General features: G+C 44.2%; 1 protein-coding gene across 2 annotated transcripts; it reads right to left on the bottom strand.

Moving 5' to 3' along the window:
* Positions 1-1796: 1796 nt before the first annotated feature.
* Positions 1797-16021, bottom strand: CDC25A (cell division cycle 25A). 2 transcript variants are annotated; one of them, XM_014067651.2, is made up of 15 exons: positions 15809-16021; positions 14749-14831; positions 14168-14219; positions 13243-13279; positions 12342-12443; positions 10782-10901; positions 10396-10530; positions 8686-8763; positions 7699-7845; positions 5726-5800; positions 5534-5596; positions 4907-5005; positions 3621-3751; positions 2836-2947; positions 1797-2333 (listed from the first exon to the last, which is right to left on the bottom strand). In XM_014067651.2, the coding sequence occupies exons 1-15, from the start codon at positions 15907-15909 to the stop codon at positions 2193-2195; spliced, it is 1476 nt and encodes a 491-aa protein (XP_013923126.2). In that variant the 5' UTR covers positions 15910-16021; the 3' UTR covers positions 1797-2192. The 2 variants fall into 2 exon arrangements, with proteins under 2 accessions (XP_013923126.2, XP_013923134.2); XM_014067659.2 differs by lacking the exon at positions 7699-7845.
* Positions 16022-16107: the final 86 nt, after the last annotated feature.

The raw sequence follows: 16107 nt of genomic DNA, 5'->3' as shown, positions 1-16107 counted from the left end.
AATAAATCACATGAAATGAAATAAACGAAATTAAATAAAATGTAAAAAATAGAAAAAAAATAATGAAATGGAATAAAACTTATGTAATTAAATAATTACATAAAATTTAAAATAAAAGGAATGGAATAAATAAAATAATGGAATAAAATGAAATAAAATTTAAAAATTGAATAAAATAAACTTGAAAAGAAATGGAATAAAAAAGTTTAGGTAATAAAGTATATAAAATTTTAAATAAAGGAATGGAATGGAATGATAAAAAAAATAGAATTAGAAAAATTAAAATGAAGTAAAGGAATGCAATAAAATGAACAGAATAAAATGGAATGGGATGAAATAAAATGAAACAAAATTTAAAACAAAATAATGACATAAAATTTAATATAAAACTAACGGAATAAAACGAAACAAAATGGAATACAATAATAAAATAAAATAGAAAAAAAAATAAAGACACGCACATCAAAAATCGTGGGCAATTTATTTGCACAAGAAAATTTCATTTTTTCCTCACCCTTTTCGTCCTTCCCCAACCTTCCTCACCCTCCCTTATTTACAAGACCTTAAAAACTCACTATTTTCCCTCGGTCAGCAGGTGGGGCTGTGCAAAACAGGTCAGAGCCGGCTGAAAATGGCGAAGGACTACATAAACCATACGCACCCCCCCCCCCCCGAGCCCAGGGTTTGGGCCGTTCCAGGGAATGTTTTTTACACAGGAAGCGATGAGCGAGGCTACCTTGAGATCCACAAATGGTCAGTAGACTCAGCTGCTGGCTCTCCAGCGTCCCCAAAACAAACCAGCATTGCTGGCTTAAATAAACCGAGGTAGCGTGTTTTTCTTTTCCTGGGTCTGATGCAGACCTCGAATGCCAAAAGCAGAAAAATGGAAGCTTACACAATGTTACACTTCCTGGAAAAGTTCCTTCACCCGCACCAGCTATTAAGGATTTTTAATACTGACATGGACGCCCAGTTTGCGTAACGCTAAGCCATTATTTAAAACTCCCAGAGCGGGCAGGAGACAAAGACCTGAGTGTGGTTTCTCTGAAATCAGAGGTTGAAGTCAGTTTCTCATTCATTGAAAAAGAATAATCTCGGTTTAAGGTAAACTTGGGATGTGTGCGGACATCTCAAGCCAAGTTTGCTTAACCAGAGTTTGTGACAAACTAAGGTTAACTTGGGGGTTGTCTGAATTAGAGTAGCAACTTCTGGTTTAGCGTTACACAAAAGATGGACACACCCAAAAGCAAGATTTCCAAACTGGTGTTCTGCTTTTCTTAATTAAACAGAGTTTGTGACAAACTAGGGTTAACTTGCACGGGGATCCTAGATTAGCTTAACTGCAATCTGTCTGAATTGTGACTAGAGACTTCTGGTTTAGCATTACACAAAACAGAAGCTAGATTTCCAGGCTAGAATCCTGCTTGGCTTAACCAGTTTATGACAAACTAAACTTAGCTTGTATGTTATATTCACATTGCTTCCAAATTAGCTTAATGATAGTTGGGGCTTGTCTGAATTGTGGTTTAGAGAAGCAACCTCCGGTTTAACATTACATAAAACATGGACAAATACCACCACCACCCACCCAAAAAAAAAGAGCAAGATTCGGCAAGCTAGCATGCCGGCTTATGCTTCCAATGTCGGTTTATGCCAAGGCTTCTTTCGAAATTGTTCAATTACCACTGGAGGGTTTTTTTCCTCTCTTCTTCCTAAGTTGCTTTTTTGGATCCTGGATTAGGAATCTGAACTGTGATTGGAGCTTGTCTGAATGGTGGCTAAGTGACGATTGTGTGTATGTATGTATGTATGTATGTATGTATGTATGTATGTATGTATGTATGTATGTATGTATATATATAATCTCATACATACATATATTCATATATATCTATTGCTTCATCTGACAGCATTTATATATATTAATATAGTTTCATCTGATATATATATATATACACATATATATACATTTGTGTGTGTTTGTGTGTGTGTGTGTGTGTAGGCCCTTTCTACTTTCCCACCTGTGCTATTGAAACACAGGAAAAACCATCCAGGATTCGCGGCTAGAGTGCCTCCCTGTCACACCTGGGACGGCAGTCCTTGTGGCCTCCGTCGGGTCGCGCAGGACGGACCCAACCTCCCCCCCCCCCCGCTTCAAAAAATGTGTCCGTTTCAGACCCCGCCGGCCCCCTTCAGAGCTTCTTCAAGCGGCTGTAGTGTTCGCGTTTGCTCTTCTCGCCCGCCCAGGTCCGGCTCCGGGTGCGAAAGGTGCGCAGGTCCTCCTTGAAGTCCTTGTGGTGCATGGGGCGGTAGCTCTGGGGCTCACAGTAGCTCTAGACGGGAAGGAGAGCGAGAGAGAGGGATTTCGCAGCTGCGTCAAAGCGAACAAGCACAAACAAACCATCGTGGGGTTTTCCCTCCCCTGACGCTGAGGTGGGGCGGTGTAAAGTCACAGCCGATAGAAGAGAAATTATGTGATTGGGGGTTGAGCTAGTGGGATCCTTGGTGCTCTCTGAGCTGGGGGGGGGGATTTTCTTGCAGACGTCTCGTGACCCAGCTAGGGAACTTCATCAGTGTTGGCAGGGAATGGGGTTTGTGGAGATGAGGGTCTCCTGCATGAACAGGGGGCTGGACTAGAAGACCTCCTGTGTCCCTTCAAAGTCTGTGGTTCCCTTCTGAATTGGTGTTGGCAGACCTGGCACTCGCACTCACTCACCCATGTCCAACCAGTGCCACAGCTGGCCTTCCACTGGTTTTTCCCAACCTCAAATGGCCACCTCAGGAATGGTTCGAAGGCCCTCAAGTGTGTGTGTGTGTGTGTGTTGTGGCATTTACCTTGCATTTGAGGAAGAAGTCCTTGTAGCCACCTTTGAGGATGTAGAGCTCTGGGTAGTGCAGGGCAGGATACTGGTTGTCCAGCCGGTCCCTTTCTCTGACAAATCGGCACCTGGGAGGAGGAGGAGGAAGAAGAGGAGGAAGAAAGGAGGAGGGTAAAAGAAGTAGTAGAGGAGGAAGAGATGAGAAGATGGCAAAAAGGTAGAGAAGGGAAGGAGAAAATGATGGAAGAATAGGAGGAATAGGAGGGAGAAACAAAAGGAGGCACAGGAGGAGGAAGAGGAAAACAAGGAGGAAAGGAGTAGAAGAGAAAGAGGAAAAGAGAAGGAAGAAGAGGAAGAATTTGGAGGAAGACAAGGAAGAGGGGGGAGGAGGAAGATGAGGATTTGGTCCCAGGAAGAAGAGGAAGAAGAGGGTTTTGGTCATTAAATGAACTGCTGTATTTACAAAATGTATACAGTCCTCAACTCCCAATTAGCCACCAGCTAATTGGAGAAAAAAAAGAAAAACGTGGAAATTAACACCCCCCTCCCCCAAAATGGGAGGTTCCTCGGTGCTCCGTAGAGCTCGGTCACTTCCTTGCAGACGTCTCATCACCATACTAGGTAACGGCATCAGGCCAGATTGGGAAATCGAGTTGAGGAATGGGAGCAGGAGGGAACGGACCGAATTAAAGACGCAGGAGCCAAATGAATACAGAGAGACCCACCCTTTCCCTTGGCGCATCCAAAGCCCCAAACCAGCAAGTCCAGAAAGCTGGGGAGCATGGTCTTCGAGATACTTACATTCGGGGGGCCCGCTCGGAGGAGAACTCGCAGTGGAACACGACAATGATGCGCTTGTTGCTGGAGGACACCAGGGGTTTTTTCAGCAGAAATTCTTCCACGTCTTGCTCCATTGGAAGGTTGATGGCGCCCTGGAGTGGACAATGAGTAAACCTCGATGAAACCTTGAATAAACCTCAAGTAGAGAGTTGCCTCAAGCACACAAGTCTCTTGGTTTTGCTTCACAACTACACAATCCTCGATGCAAGAGATCCCAGCAACATTGGTTGTGCATTCAACTGTGATGCCGTCCACCTCTCCCACAATTTATCAAACAAGCTTCAAATATCAAAAATTACACAGCTGAAAATAGGCTCGCGGGTGGTCCTCAACTTACGGCAGCAACAGAAGCCGATGTTTCTGTTGCTGAGTGAGACAGTGGAGTGAGTTTGGTCCCATTTTACAACCCTTCAACTACTGAATCCCTGCAGTTGTTTAGTTAGCACAGTTGTTAAGTGAATCTGGCTTCCATATTGAATTTGCTTGTCAGAAGATCGCAAAAGGGGATCGCGGGACACTGGGATACTTGCAAGATCGTCATAAACACGAGTCAAGCTGCCAGTTGTTCAAATTGGGATCGCCCGACTGTGGGGACGTTGTAACGGTCGTTAAGTGGGACACCAGGATACTTGGAAGGGACCATGGAGGTCCTCTAGTCCAACCCCCGTTCAACCCCCTGCCCTAGCAGGAGATCCTTACACAATCATAGAAGGACACAGTTGGAAGGGACCTTGAAGGTCATCTAGTTCAACTCCTTGTTCAAGTAGGAGACCCTTGCAGAATCATACAATCAGAATTGGAAGGGACCTCAAAGGTCATCCAGTCCAACCCCATGCTCAAGCAGGAGGCCCTCTACCATTTCAGGCAGATGGCTCTCCAGTCTTTTCCCAAAAAATCTCCAGTGGTGGAGCATCTGCAAGCCCTTCCAACAGTCTTCCCTGAACCGTCTTGCTCAGCGAACTAAATTAGGGCTCCGTCATGGACATAAATTGAGGACTTGCCTGGATTACTATGGCCAATGACTTCGTTTGGGGCAAAGTAACCAAGCTGGACATTCAAGTCCGTCTTTCTGGGACTTGATGGGCAGAGCAGAACATTTCCATTTCTGCTCTTTTTGGAACAACACAACTTTTACGGATACGGCAACACTTTTGTCACAGCAACCGCTGGATCACAAGAGACATCCCTCCCCCGCCCACTTTGTAAGAGAGGCTGATCCTTGATGAGGGTCCATCTCCCCTCCATACCTTGATGTGACCCCCGTCGTACTCGTAGGGAAACCTGCAATCGATGATCACGCACTGCGTGATGAAGAGGGAGAAGTTGCCGTTCAGGATGGCGACAATCTGAAAAAAGAAAAGAAAAAAAAGACTAAATAAATAAATAAATAAGGATGAGAATTAAGTTTGAGCACTTTGACAAATTGAATTAAACTTAGAACGAAAGAGCTAGAAGGGACCTTGGAGGTCATCTAGTCCAACCCCCTGCCCTAGGCCCTTCCAGACAGGTGTGCTGTCCAGTCTCTTCTTGAAAGCCTCCAGTGATGGGAGCACCCAGAAGTTGTGGTGGCAAGCTGTTCCACGGGTTTGTTGTTCTCACTGTCAAGAAAATTCTCCTTATTTCTAGGTTGAATCTCTCCTTGATCAATTTACTTGTCTGGATGCTTTGGAAAATGGGCTGCCCCCCTCTTCTTTGAGTGACAGCCCCTCAGATATCCAAACACTGCCATCATGCAATTAATTTAAGAAATTCAAGTAATTAGGGAAAATGAATGCAGATGGATATGGGAAATTTCCACTTCTTTTTACGTCCCAGAAAGCTTTCCGTTCCCATCAGAAAAACAGATTCCTGGACTCCCAAGGGAGGTCACGCACCATTTCTGGATTGATGTACTTCAAATCCTGATGTTTGCCATCAACGGTGTGGAAGAGGTAACTCTGCAGAGACATGACAAAAAATGTTGCTTGCAGACAGACAGACAGACAGACATATCACCTGGCGCAGGCTGCGAAGAGAAGCCAGTGATTAACTCGGAGAAGTTGAGGGATTAGAGGAGGAGGAATTACCTTTGAAAAGTCTCCAATGAGGTCCCTCTGGTCCTGATCCAACACGTTGCCTATCTCCAAAGAGGAAGAGGGACTCTACCAGAGGGAAAAATAAGAATAAATAAGAAAATATAATATAAAATATAATAACAATATTAATAATATAAATAACAACAATGAAGTCTGGATAGTAGATGTGGCCGTGCCTGGAGACAGCAGAATAGAAGAAGAACTGGAGAAGATAACAAAACACAAAGACCTACAAATAAAAATAGGACAACTATGTCGAAAGCAAGCAAAGGTAGCACCAATGGTCATAGGAGTCCCAAAACACCTGGAGCACCAGCTGGACACCATGAGTGGCATTGACAAATTTGTCATCAGTCAATTGCAGAAGGCAGCTTCATTTGTAACTGCTTCTAACATGCCACGATATCTGTAATACCATCAAACATTCAGATTTGCCTCTCCCAGGTCCTTGGTAAGGACTCGATAGATAGACAAAACTGCCAAACCCAGATTGAACATCTGGCCATGTGATTAATAATAAGGCTGAAAGCAGAGATCATTTTTAATTGCATTTTATATTATTAAATGTAAGTGCTTTGGAGCGTTATCCATTCACCTTGGGGGGAAAAAAACAAGAGACTGGCAAGAGGAAAAAATAAAAAATTAACTCAAACTAGTTTGGACTCTGGAAGAAGTTAACTGACAACTCCGTCAAACATCCCTGAGAAGGCTATCTTGGCCATTTGGGATCTCCAAAATGTCTTTACAGATTATACACACACACCCCGCCCTTCTACAGCCAGAAGAATAAAAGAAAAATCTGCTCGGGATAAAGGATGTTAAAATGAGCCAGGAAGGAAGGATAAGGAAAAGGCCGGAAGGAAAGAGGTTTCAAGTCTGTCTTGAGCAAGGAATGAAGCACAGGAGGGACCTTGGGTGAGGCTGTCTGTCTGGCTATCCATTTACATCTGTCTATACCTACCTATCTCTACCTATCCATCCATCCCGCTATCTATCTATCTATCTGTCTGTCTTGTCTCTTTCTCTTCCTACCTATCTAGGGACCTTGGGGGTCTTCTAGTCCATCCTCCTGGTCAGACAATAGACCCTTATAGAATCACAGAATAAGAGTTAGAAGTCATCTAGTCCAACCCCCTGCTCCAGCAGGAGAGCCTACAATACAAATTTGAAAGGGACCTTGGAGGTCTTCTAGCCCAACCTCCTGCTCGAGCAGGAATCCCCTATGGCCTGTAGCTATGTTGGTGAACCTATGGCACGTGTGCCCAAAGTGACACGCAGAGCCATGTTGCCTGGCATGGGCGGCGTTGTGCGTTCCCCTTCTGGGTTTGTTGCGCGCATGGCAGCCAGCTGGCCTTTGTGCATGCGGCACTGCTGGAAACTGGGAGAGCTGGCCTTCCCTTTTCCTGCGTGAGCATGGGCGCCTGGCCTGCTGGTCGTCGTACGTAGCTGACACTCGTTGCTGAAAAGGTTCACCCTCACTGGCCCACAGCACGTCCGACAAATGGTTGTCCAATTTCTTCTTTAAAACTTTCTAAAAGGTTTTTAACCTTTTAAACTTCCACCAACTGATTGTTCTCTCTCTCAGTTCTAGGTTGCTTCTCCCTCCCATTAATTTCCATCTGTTGCTTCTTCTTCTCCTGCCTCCCTTTGGAGAATAGCTATTGACTCCCTCTTCCTTGGGGCAGCCCCACAAAAATTGGAAGAGGTTACCATGCCTCCCCTAGTCCTTCTCTTCATAAAACCAGACACCCCCAATTCCTGCAAATGACCTTTTTGTTTTCACACACACACACACACACACACACACACACACACACCAAAGCCCCCTAGTCATCTCTGTTTCTCTTCTCTGGCTGATGCCCCCCCAAATAGACCTTCCCTACAAAGGCTTCTAAGATACGACAAAGCGGGCGTTTTGCAAGAGCGACCGTCCCTGCATCCAGCCCTCCGGCTAATCTACCAACCGTGGCTTCTTCGTCATCTTCCATGTGTGTGTTTCTCCTCCGTTTGCCGAAAGGTGGGACACTCTCTTCTACAGCCTTCTCCGTTCTTTTCACTGTGGCCGTCTTAGCCAGGTTGCGAATGGTGTTGCTCAGTTTTTGCTGCTGGCTCTGGGTGGAAGCCAAAGCGGGGCGGGGGAGCGAGGGGAGGGGGAGGGGAGGTATTACAGATGAGCAGAAGGGACCCAGTTGGCCTTTTATGCCCTATAAGGGATGATGGACACTGTCCCAAGACCAATAATGACCCCAAAATTCAAAAGTGGGGGCTGGTGGGCCGGGGAGAGAAGGGAGAGCAGAGGTCACCTTTTGCAAATACTCAGGATCTCAGTCCCCACAATTAAGATTTAATTGTGGGTACATAAACACACAACACAAAAAGGGAAGATTTGATTACGGATATCAACACACACAGACACACACAGACACACAAAGGGGGAGGTTTAAACAGGGGCTGACAAAAGTTTGAACCCTGCAAAGGAACACAACCAGGACACCCCACACATTGCACCCAACAGAAAACTAGGGGCTTCCCTTCAAACCTCTGCCCATCATCTGAGTGGCAATGTCTTTTCTATTGGCATTAAAGCCTCCTCTTAACTGCCCCAGGCAGAGCAAAAGCAAGCAGAATAAGAGAGCTGGAAGTCACCTGGGAGGTCATCTAGTCCATCCTCCTGATCGAGCAGGAGACCCTTACAGAAGCATAGAATAACAAGGTTGGAAGGGACTTGGGAAGCCATCTAGTCCAAGCCCCCGCTTAAACAGATCATTATGGAATGACAGAATAACAGAGTAGGATGGGACCTGAGAGGTCATGTAGTCCAACCCTCTGCCCAACCAGCACAGCCTTAACAGAAATACCTTAGAATCTGGAGGGAGGGAGAAAAGAGGGGGGTGTTTGCTTTAAAGCAAGCTTCAAAATCCAACTTTCAAGTTCCAAAACCCCAAACTTACATGCAGGTCCTCGCTCTTAGCGACCATCAGAGGAGCGGTCCAAAGGCACGACATATCAGAAGCCGTCTCGTCTTCACTCTGGGGAGAGGAAAAAAAAAGGGGGGGGACATTTATATATTATGAAGCTCCTTAGTTGTTTTTTTCTTGCTGGGAATTCTGAAGGTTTCCAGGTTGGTTTAAAAAAACATCCCAGAAATGGCTTTAGAATTGCAGTTCTATGCAGGTAGTCCTCGACTTACGATGACCATTGAATCCAAAATCTAGGTTGCTAAGGGAGATGGTTGTTGAGTTTTGCCCCATTTCACCAGCTTTCTTGTCACTGTCATTAAGTGAATCTCTGTGGTTCAGTGAAACTGGTTTACCTGTTTGATGACGGATGATCACAAAAGTCAGCTTCCAGACTCTTGAATGGACGTGATCTGATGATGCCACAGTCGTTAAGTGTGAAAAAGGGTCCTATGTCCCTTTTTTTTCACTGCCATTGTTAATTTTGAACGGTCACTAAATGAACCATTGTAATTTGAAAAGTTCCTATTTGCAAAACGGATCCATTTTTATCTGCTGGCAAAGACATTCAAGTTGTGGCAAAAAAATTTTTGGAAACAATGTCAATTAACAAGACAAGTAGGCCTCGACTCCCGACCACAATCGAGCCCAACTTTTCTGTGGCTAAGTGAAACATTTGTCAAGTGAGTCTTGCCCCATTTTACGACCTTCCTTGCCATCGTTAAGTGAATTGTTGCAGTTGTTAGCTTGTTAAGTGAATACGGCTTCCCCATTTGACTAATACTGGTTAGAAGGTCGCCAAAGTGGATTGCCTGACTCCCCAGGACATAGTGACAATCATAAATATGAGACAGTTGCCAAAGGTCTTGATTTGGGTGACATGTCCATGTGACGGTTGTTAAGTGGGAAGAATGAGTCATCCGTTCCTTTTTTTCAATGCCATTGTAACGAATGATCACTAAATGAACTGTATTTATTACATGTAGAGGAAGAGGAAGGAAGATCAGAGGAAGAAGAGGAGGAGGATGTGGATTTGGTCCCAGAAGGAAGAGTAGGAGGAAGAGGGTTCGGTCAGTAAACGGCCTGTTGTAAGTCGAGGACCACTTGTATTTATGAAATGTATCTCTCATCTCACAATTAACAAATGGCATAAAAACAAGGAGAAACCAACATGAAAATTAACAAAAAACCTGCTCTGCAGTTTGGGTGTTTAGATGTCTCATCACCAAACTAGATAATGAAGTCAGGACACATTGGGAAATTGAGTCAAGGAGGAACAGGGGGAGGAGAGGATGGAACGAATTAAAGGCGGCAAAGACATTCAGGTTGCGAAAAACTTACATTTTTGGAAACAATATATCAATAAGAAATATTTGTCTCTTTTGGGAGCGGTGGATAAGTCCCAGCATCGCAAGATGACATTAACAGAAAGAGCCAAACCATTTTCCCATTGCAAGAATTCCAGGGGAACACTCTGGCGATGGAAACTTTTTGTCAAAAGTGACTTCACAGCTATGACAAAGCTTTTTTTCTTAAGTCTCCAAAATTTTGCTCTGGAATTCCTGCTACGTTAAAACGTTGGGCTCTTGTTATTTTTAAAAATAAACATTATCTTTGCAAAACTGCAAGGAAGCCAATTATTCTGAACTCTCCCTTAGCTAGCCACATTGTAATTACCAAGAATTAAACTAGCAGGGCACTTACAGTGTTATCCGGACCATCCATCATCTCTAAAAAGCCATCGTCGTTTTCCGTTTCTGTGATTTGTTGGGACAGCAGGCGTGGGAATAAAGGGGTCGCCATTCCGGTATCATTTTCAATATTTTGACTGCTGGAGACCTAAAGCAAAGGATACTTTCTTTAAAAAATATCCACATATTTATTGTTTATACACATTTAACTGAGATTAAGATTCCAGAAATAAAGACCATTACAGATGGTGAGACATTAATCCCAAGTCTCCTTTTTTTCAGTCCCACTGTAACTTTGAATGGCCATTAAATGACCGGTTGTAAGTCAAGAACAACCTGTAGTTACATATCTCCACCACAACACTAATGGCTGAAGTGCCCATTCTTTCTGGGACATACCTTAAGTACTGTGTTCGAGTCCTCCCTCGCTTCGGAAGGGTCTTTTTCGTCGTCTGGAGAAGAAAGGTGCAGAGAGCCACGAGAGGCAGGGACGGTTGGTTTCTTGAACTCAAAGTGCTCCTTGTGAGAGAAAAAAGGGGACAAAGCACCAATTGTTTTTTTAATGATCCACTTGTGCGCAACAGACAAGGATTTTTTTTCTTATTTATCTCCTTTGATTTGGATGGCAAAATAAAATACAGTTCAAGTTAGGTGTGATAAATGGTTTCGTGAGTGCCATGAAAGACACTTGACAGACTTGAACACAGGGCCCTAACAAAATGAAATTGAAGGGTGGAAAAAAAAAGTAGGGAATGGAATAGAGAGAATGGAATGGAATAGCATAGGACAGGATATTGGAATATAGAATAGAATAGCTTTATTGTCACTTTGAATGTACACTAATTGGCAAACATTTAAAATGAAATTTAGTTGCATACAGCTCTTAAAGGGTCACCACCTCCAATTTTACATTACATAAACATGACAAAGATAAAATAAATAAATACAAAATTATGTATATACCTACATATATTACATGACACAGAGAAAAAGTTAGGATGCACAAGGTTCCACATTTAGGAAAGAAAAACCAAATGCACAGAGATGGGATAGGTGGTACCTGACTCAAAAGGAGGAACTGGGAAAGGGATTTTGGAGTCCTAGTAGGCCAATCACTTAAATAGGAGCCAGCTGTGTGCTGCAGCCAATGAAACAACCAACGGCAGTTCTAGGCTGCATTAACAGAGGGATAGAATCAAAATCACTTGAAGCGCCAATACCACTTTATAATGCCTTGGTAAGACCAAACTTAGAATATTACATCTAGTTTGGTCATTATGATATAAAAAAGATATGGAGACTCTAGAAAGAATGCAGAGAAGAGCAACAAAGAGGATCAGGTGGCTGGAGGCTGAAATATATGGCTGCTGGAATTGTGTTTGCCTAGTTTATTGAAAAGAAGGGCTAGGAGTGACATGATTAGCAATGTTTCAATATTTGAGGAGCTGCCCCAAAGAAGAGGGGAACAACCTATTCTCCAAAGCACCTGAAGGCAGGGGAAGAAGCAATGGGTGGAAACTCATCAAGTAGAGAAGCCACTTAGAACTAAGGAGAAAATTTCCTGACAGTGAGAATAAGTAACCATTGGAACAACTTGCTTCCAGAAGTTGTGAATGCTCCAACACTGGAGGCTTTTAAAAAGGAACTGGACAACCATTTGTCCAGTCTGAAGTAGTGTAGCATTTCCTGCCTGACCAGGGGGGGTTGGACTAGAAGACCTCCAAGGTCCCAACTCTTTTATTCTATCCTCAAAACGGTTCTGAACTGTAAGTCCAACCTGCCAAATTTTAACAGCAAAACTGGTCAGTTCTCAGCAGTGCTTTTCACCGTGAGGAAAGAGTTCTGCTTTTTTGTCACCCAGACAAAAATCCTAAACTAAAAGCCTTGGGGAACAAGTCAACAATCTGGTGCTGAAGATGTGGCTCTCTTTGTCAGAAATCTCTGGAAAACCAAACTCACATTCTCTTTGTTCTCTTCAGGAGGGAGAGGTTGGAAGACGTTACAATCCAGTTGAACCGAGTGGTTCCTCTTCAGCGCAGGGCTGCAACCCAGAAGGCCGTGCTAAATAAAAAATAAAAAAAAAATTGTTTTTTGAGAAAAACAATCCCAGAGTCACGCAGGGGAAGCATAGTTTTTATCGCACACAAACAAAAGACAAATTAAATTGAATGCACTGTATATGATGTGTCGGTGCGGAGATTCGTAGACAAGCGCATGTAACCTTGACTTGAAGCAATGGAGGTGGGATTTAAGAGAGGTGGCACAGTACTTAAGAATGCAGTACTGAAGGCTGCTTCAGCTGATTTCTAGCTGCAGTTCAGCAGTTCAAATCCCACCAGGCTCAAGGTTGACTTAGCCTTCCTTCTTTCCAAGGTGGGTAAAATGAGGACCCAGATTGTTGGGGAACAAGAGGCTGACTCTGTAAACTGCTTAAAGGGCTGTAAAAGCACAATGAAGAGGTATGTATATCTAAGAAGTGCTATTGCTATTTAAAACCAATCAGAGAAATTAATGTTTGAAATTAAAAACAAAAAAGCAGTATATTGCAAATCTGAAATGGTGTGAGGTCTCCAGTCTGAGCAGGGGGTTGGACTACATGACTTCCAATGTCCCTTTCACCTTTGTTATTCTGAACCAACTCAATATTTTTCAGGAACTCTCCATGCCCCCTATTATGCAAAAACCCCTTTTGTGCCCAAATTCCAAGCATTCTAGACCCTGAGAGGCAGATAAAGGGATTTTCCTAAGCCTTATCTACAATACCTGTAATCTCACAGAAGTCTGAGTAATTCAAAATGGCATTTAGAAAAGAGAGAAGTAGTACTGACACAGGAGACCATGGTTCCTCAGCTGAACTTACCGGGAGGGAATGCATTCTTCTCATGGGCAGCCGAAAGCTGCAAGAGAATGCAAAAGACGTGACCTTCAAATAAAGCTAAATCCAACCTCAAAGCCTAACTGCATTGACCAAAAAAATGGGTTAACAATTCTAATCTTTCACTGCCTAATCCAATCAGCAAAACAAGCCTGAAGCTCTCCCAAATCAGAAAGGTGTTCTATTACACCTTGATCTGACCCACAGTATTTGTCATGATAAATATGCAAAACATTTCCTGCTCCAGGCTGATAACAGCTCATTTGTAAAGCCTTATCCTAGCGCATATCTTCCACAAACCACCCAATTCTGCTGAAGGCTTCCTTGTGCATAATAAACCCTTCAGCAAATGTAAAAGAGGCAGGTTTTTAAGGCCACAATTATTTTTTCCCTTTGATGGCAAAATTCCTTGCCTTCATATCCAAGGGACCGTCCAGCAATAAAACTCAAAATTGACCTAAAGGGGAAAAAAATCAAGCTAGAAATAGGGAGGGGTCTTTTTGAGAGCAAGGGTGATCAAGACCTGTGGAACAGCTTGCCAGCAAAAGTTGTGCAGCGTTCCATCCCTGGAGGCTTTGAAGGAGGAGGAGAGAAGGGTTTCTTGCCTGAGCAGGCACTAGAAGACCTCCAAAGTCCCTTTCACCTCTGCTATTCTGTTAACTTATCCTCTTTATTATGGGGAAAGGGCAGGAGGAGGAAAGCCTAACAGGGCCTGGGGGATATCAGTAATAGCAGAATTCCTTTTAAAAGCCACATTCCAGAGTGGATCTCTGAGATATCCTGAGTGACTAAGACTCAGAGCAATGTATTCAAAGCAGATTTTCTACTTAACAAAGGCTCCTTAGCCTCTTCCCTGCTGACCCCAGGTAGTTTTAAGCTAATACAGCACATTAGCATCTTTATCACCTACCTTTCTTCAAGGTCGTTCATGCCAAGCAGGACAGGAGAATCCATGCAGCAACCTGCAGGAGATACATTTTTTTCCCCTCTTGTTTGCATATTACAGCTATTGCACATCTTATATATTGAGGAAAGCAGAATAAATTAACAGCACAGTTTATATCTTCCTTGCATTTTAAAACTATTTGAGGCAAGCAGAATACATTAACAGAACCGGTTAGGTATGCAGGATTAGAAAATCCTAAACCCCTCCACCCTTTCTTTTAACTTAAAAGGCTACGGTTTGAGTATATGGTGCTAGGGAAGAAGATATCTTCCTCCATTACATTTTAGCTGAGGAACACAAGATGGCTTCCTTCTAAGGTCAAATTTGATGATGCGGTTTGAGCTTCATTCATAATTCTAGTGTCAAACCAGTTAAAAATCCTAAATAGAAATGATCCTTTGCTCCATTTGTAGAGAAAGGTACTGGGGAATCCATCCGATCAGGATAAGACTAGGCTCAGAGACCATCATCCACAGCCCATTCTTTTGAAGCAGGGACAGGCCGGAAAACACTCTGCCTTGGGGCCTCAGCACGCAGCCGCAAACCTGAATCGGTAGAATCGGAAGACGACGTCCTCTTCATATTGGCGTTCTTGACTTCCAACATCTGCACGTAGCACTCAGTTGAGCTGCACAAATGCAAAGATGGAGCTGTGATCTCCTGCCTTGTAATAAATAAAATTAAATGGAAATGGGGTGGGGGGGGAATGCTCCTACACAATCAAACAGGGAACGTTCCCCCCCTTCCACCCCCCAAAAAAACCCCACAGAGATCTTATCACTGACAAGAGTGGTTTGGACCGTCTTATGGTGGATTTGCAATATTGGTTTGCAAAGGGTTGAAAATAAGCGACTTTGGTTTAGGATTTCAGGCAACAGTCTGCAAAGCAAGTGTGTGTGTGTGTGTGTGTGTCTGTGTGTACATGCCACACAAAAATATGTATATACTCCGACATATCTACATACTCATGTATATATGCATATGCCTACATACTCATGTCCACAACCCACATATACACACTTATATACACAAATCCACATGTACACAACCTATGCACCCATTTATCCACATATACACACATTCATCGCCACAAATATACATGTATACATACACATATACGCTTGTACACGCACATATAGACATCTCAAGCACACACATACATATTATGCACATATGCGCAAACGTATAAATAATGCGAAATGTCGTTCCCTTCGTCTTCTTTCCTCCGCAACAACAATCCTTATTTATACGTTTGTGTATATGTGCCGAAGGGGGGTGGGATCTGCCTTTCATCCGACCCAACCAAACCTGGCCTACACGCATCGGCCATTTCGGAGGTCGGCCAAAACAGTCCAGCGTGGGGGCTCGACTAGATGCCCTCGACGTTCATCCGCCATTCCACGATAGGGCCATGGGAAATGAGTTGAGGGGGGAAATGTTGGTTCACGGCCTCCTAGGACTACATATCCCAGTCCCGCCGGAGGCTAAGGATGAGGGGAATGCGAATTCCACTACACACACACACCCGCACTCACACAGCGGAAGACGGTTCAAGGCTCCCACCGGTCTCCTCAGGCCAAGAATCGCTCCGCTCAGTCGGCTTACCCTGCAGCGTTGAGGCTTCTCCGGCGGGTGAGGGGACCCTCGGCGTCGCCGAGGAGCAGGCGGCGGCGATGAGAGTGATGGCGGCGGGCGGCGGGCTCCATGAGGTAATTGTCCCTTTCCGGCCACCGTCGACAAAACGAACCGTGTCGCGATAAAACCCGAGTGAGGTGAAGACACCCCCTCCGCGCGCAGCGCCCCTTCTTACCGCTTCGCGCCGGGCCCCGCCCACCAACCGAGCCCGTCCTCCTCCCGCCAAAAGTAGCGCCCGCCAATGGGAAAGCGGCGCCCGCCAATGGGAA

Source organism: Thamnophis sirtalis, unplaced genomic scaffold (assembly GCF_051295495.1).
Source record: "Thamnophis sirtalis isolate CommonGarterSnake01/CBP01778 unplaced genomic scaffold, rThaSir2_p1.2 scaffold_4, whole genome shotgun sequence".
Taxonomy (NCBI): Eukaryota; Metazoa; Chordata; class Lepidosauria; order Squamata; family Natricidae; genus Thamnophis; species Thamnophis sirtalis.
This window is presented reverse-complemented; position numbering and strand designations above follow the sequence as displayed.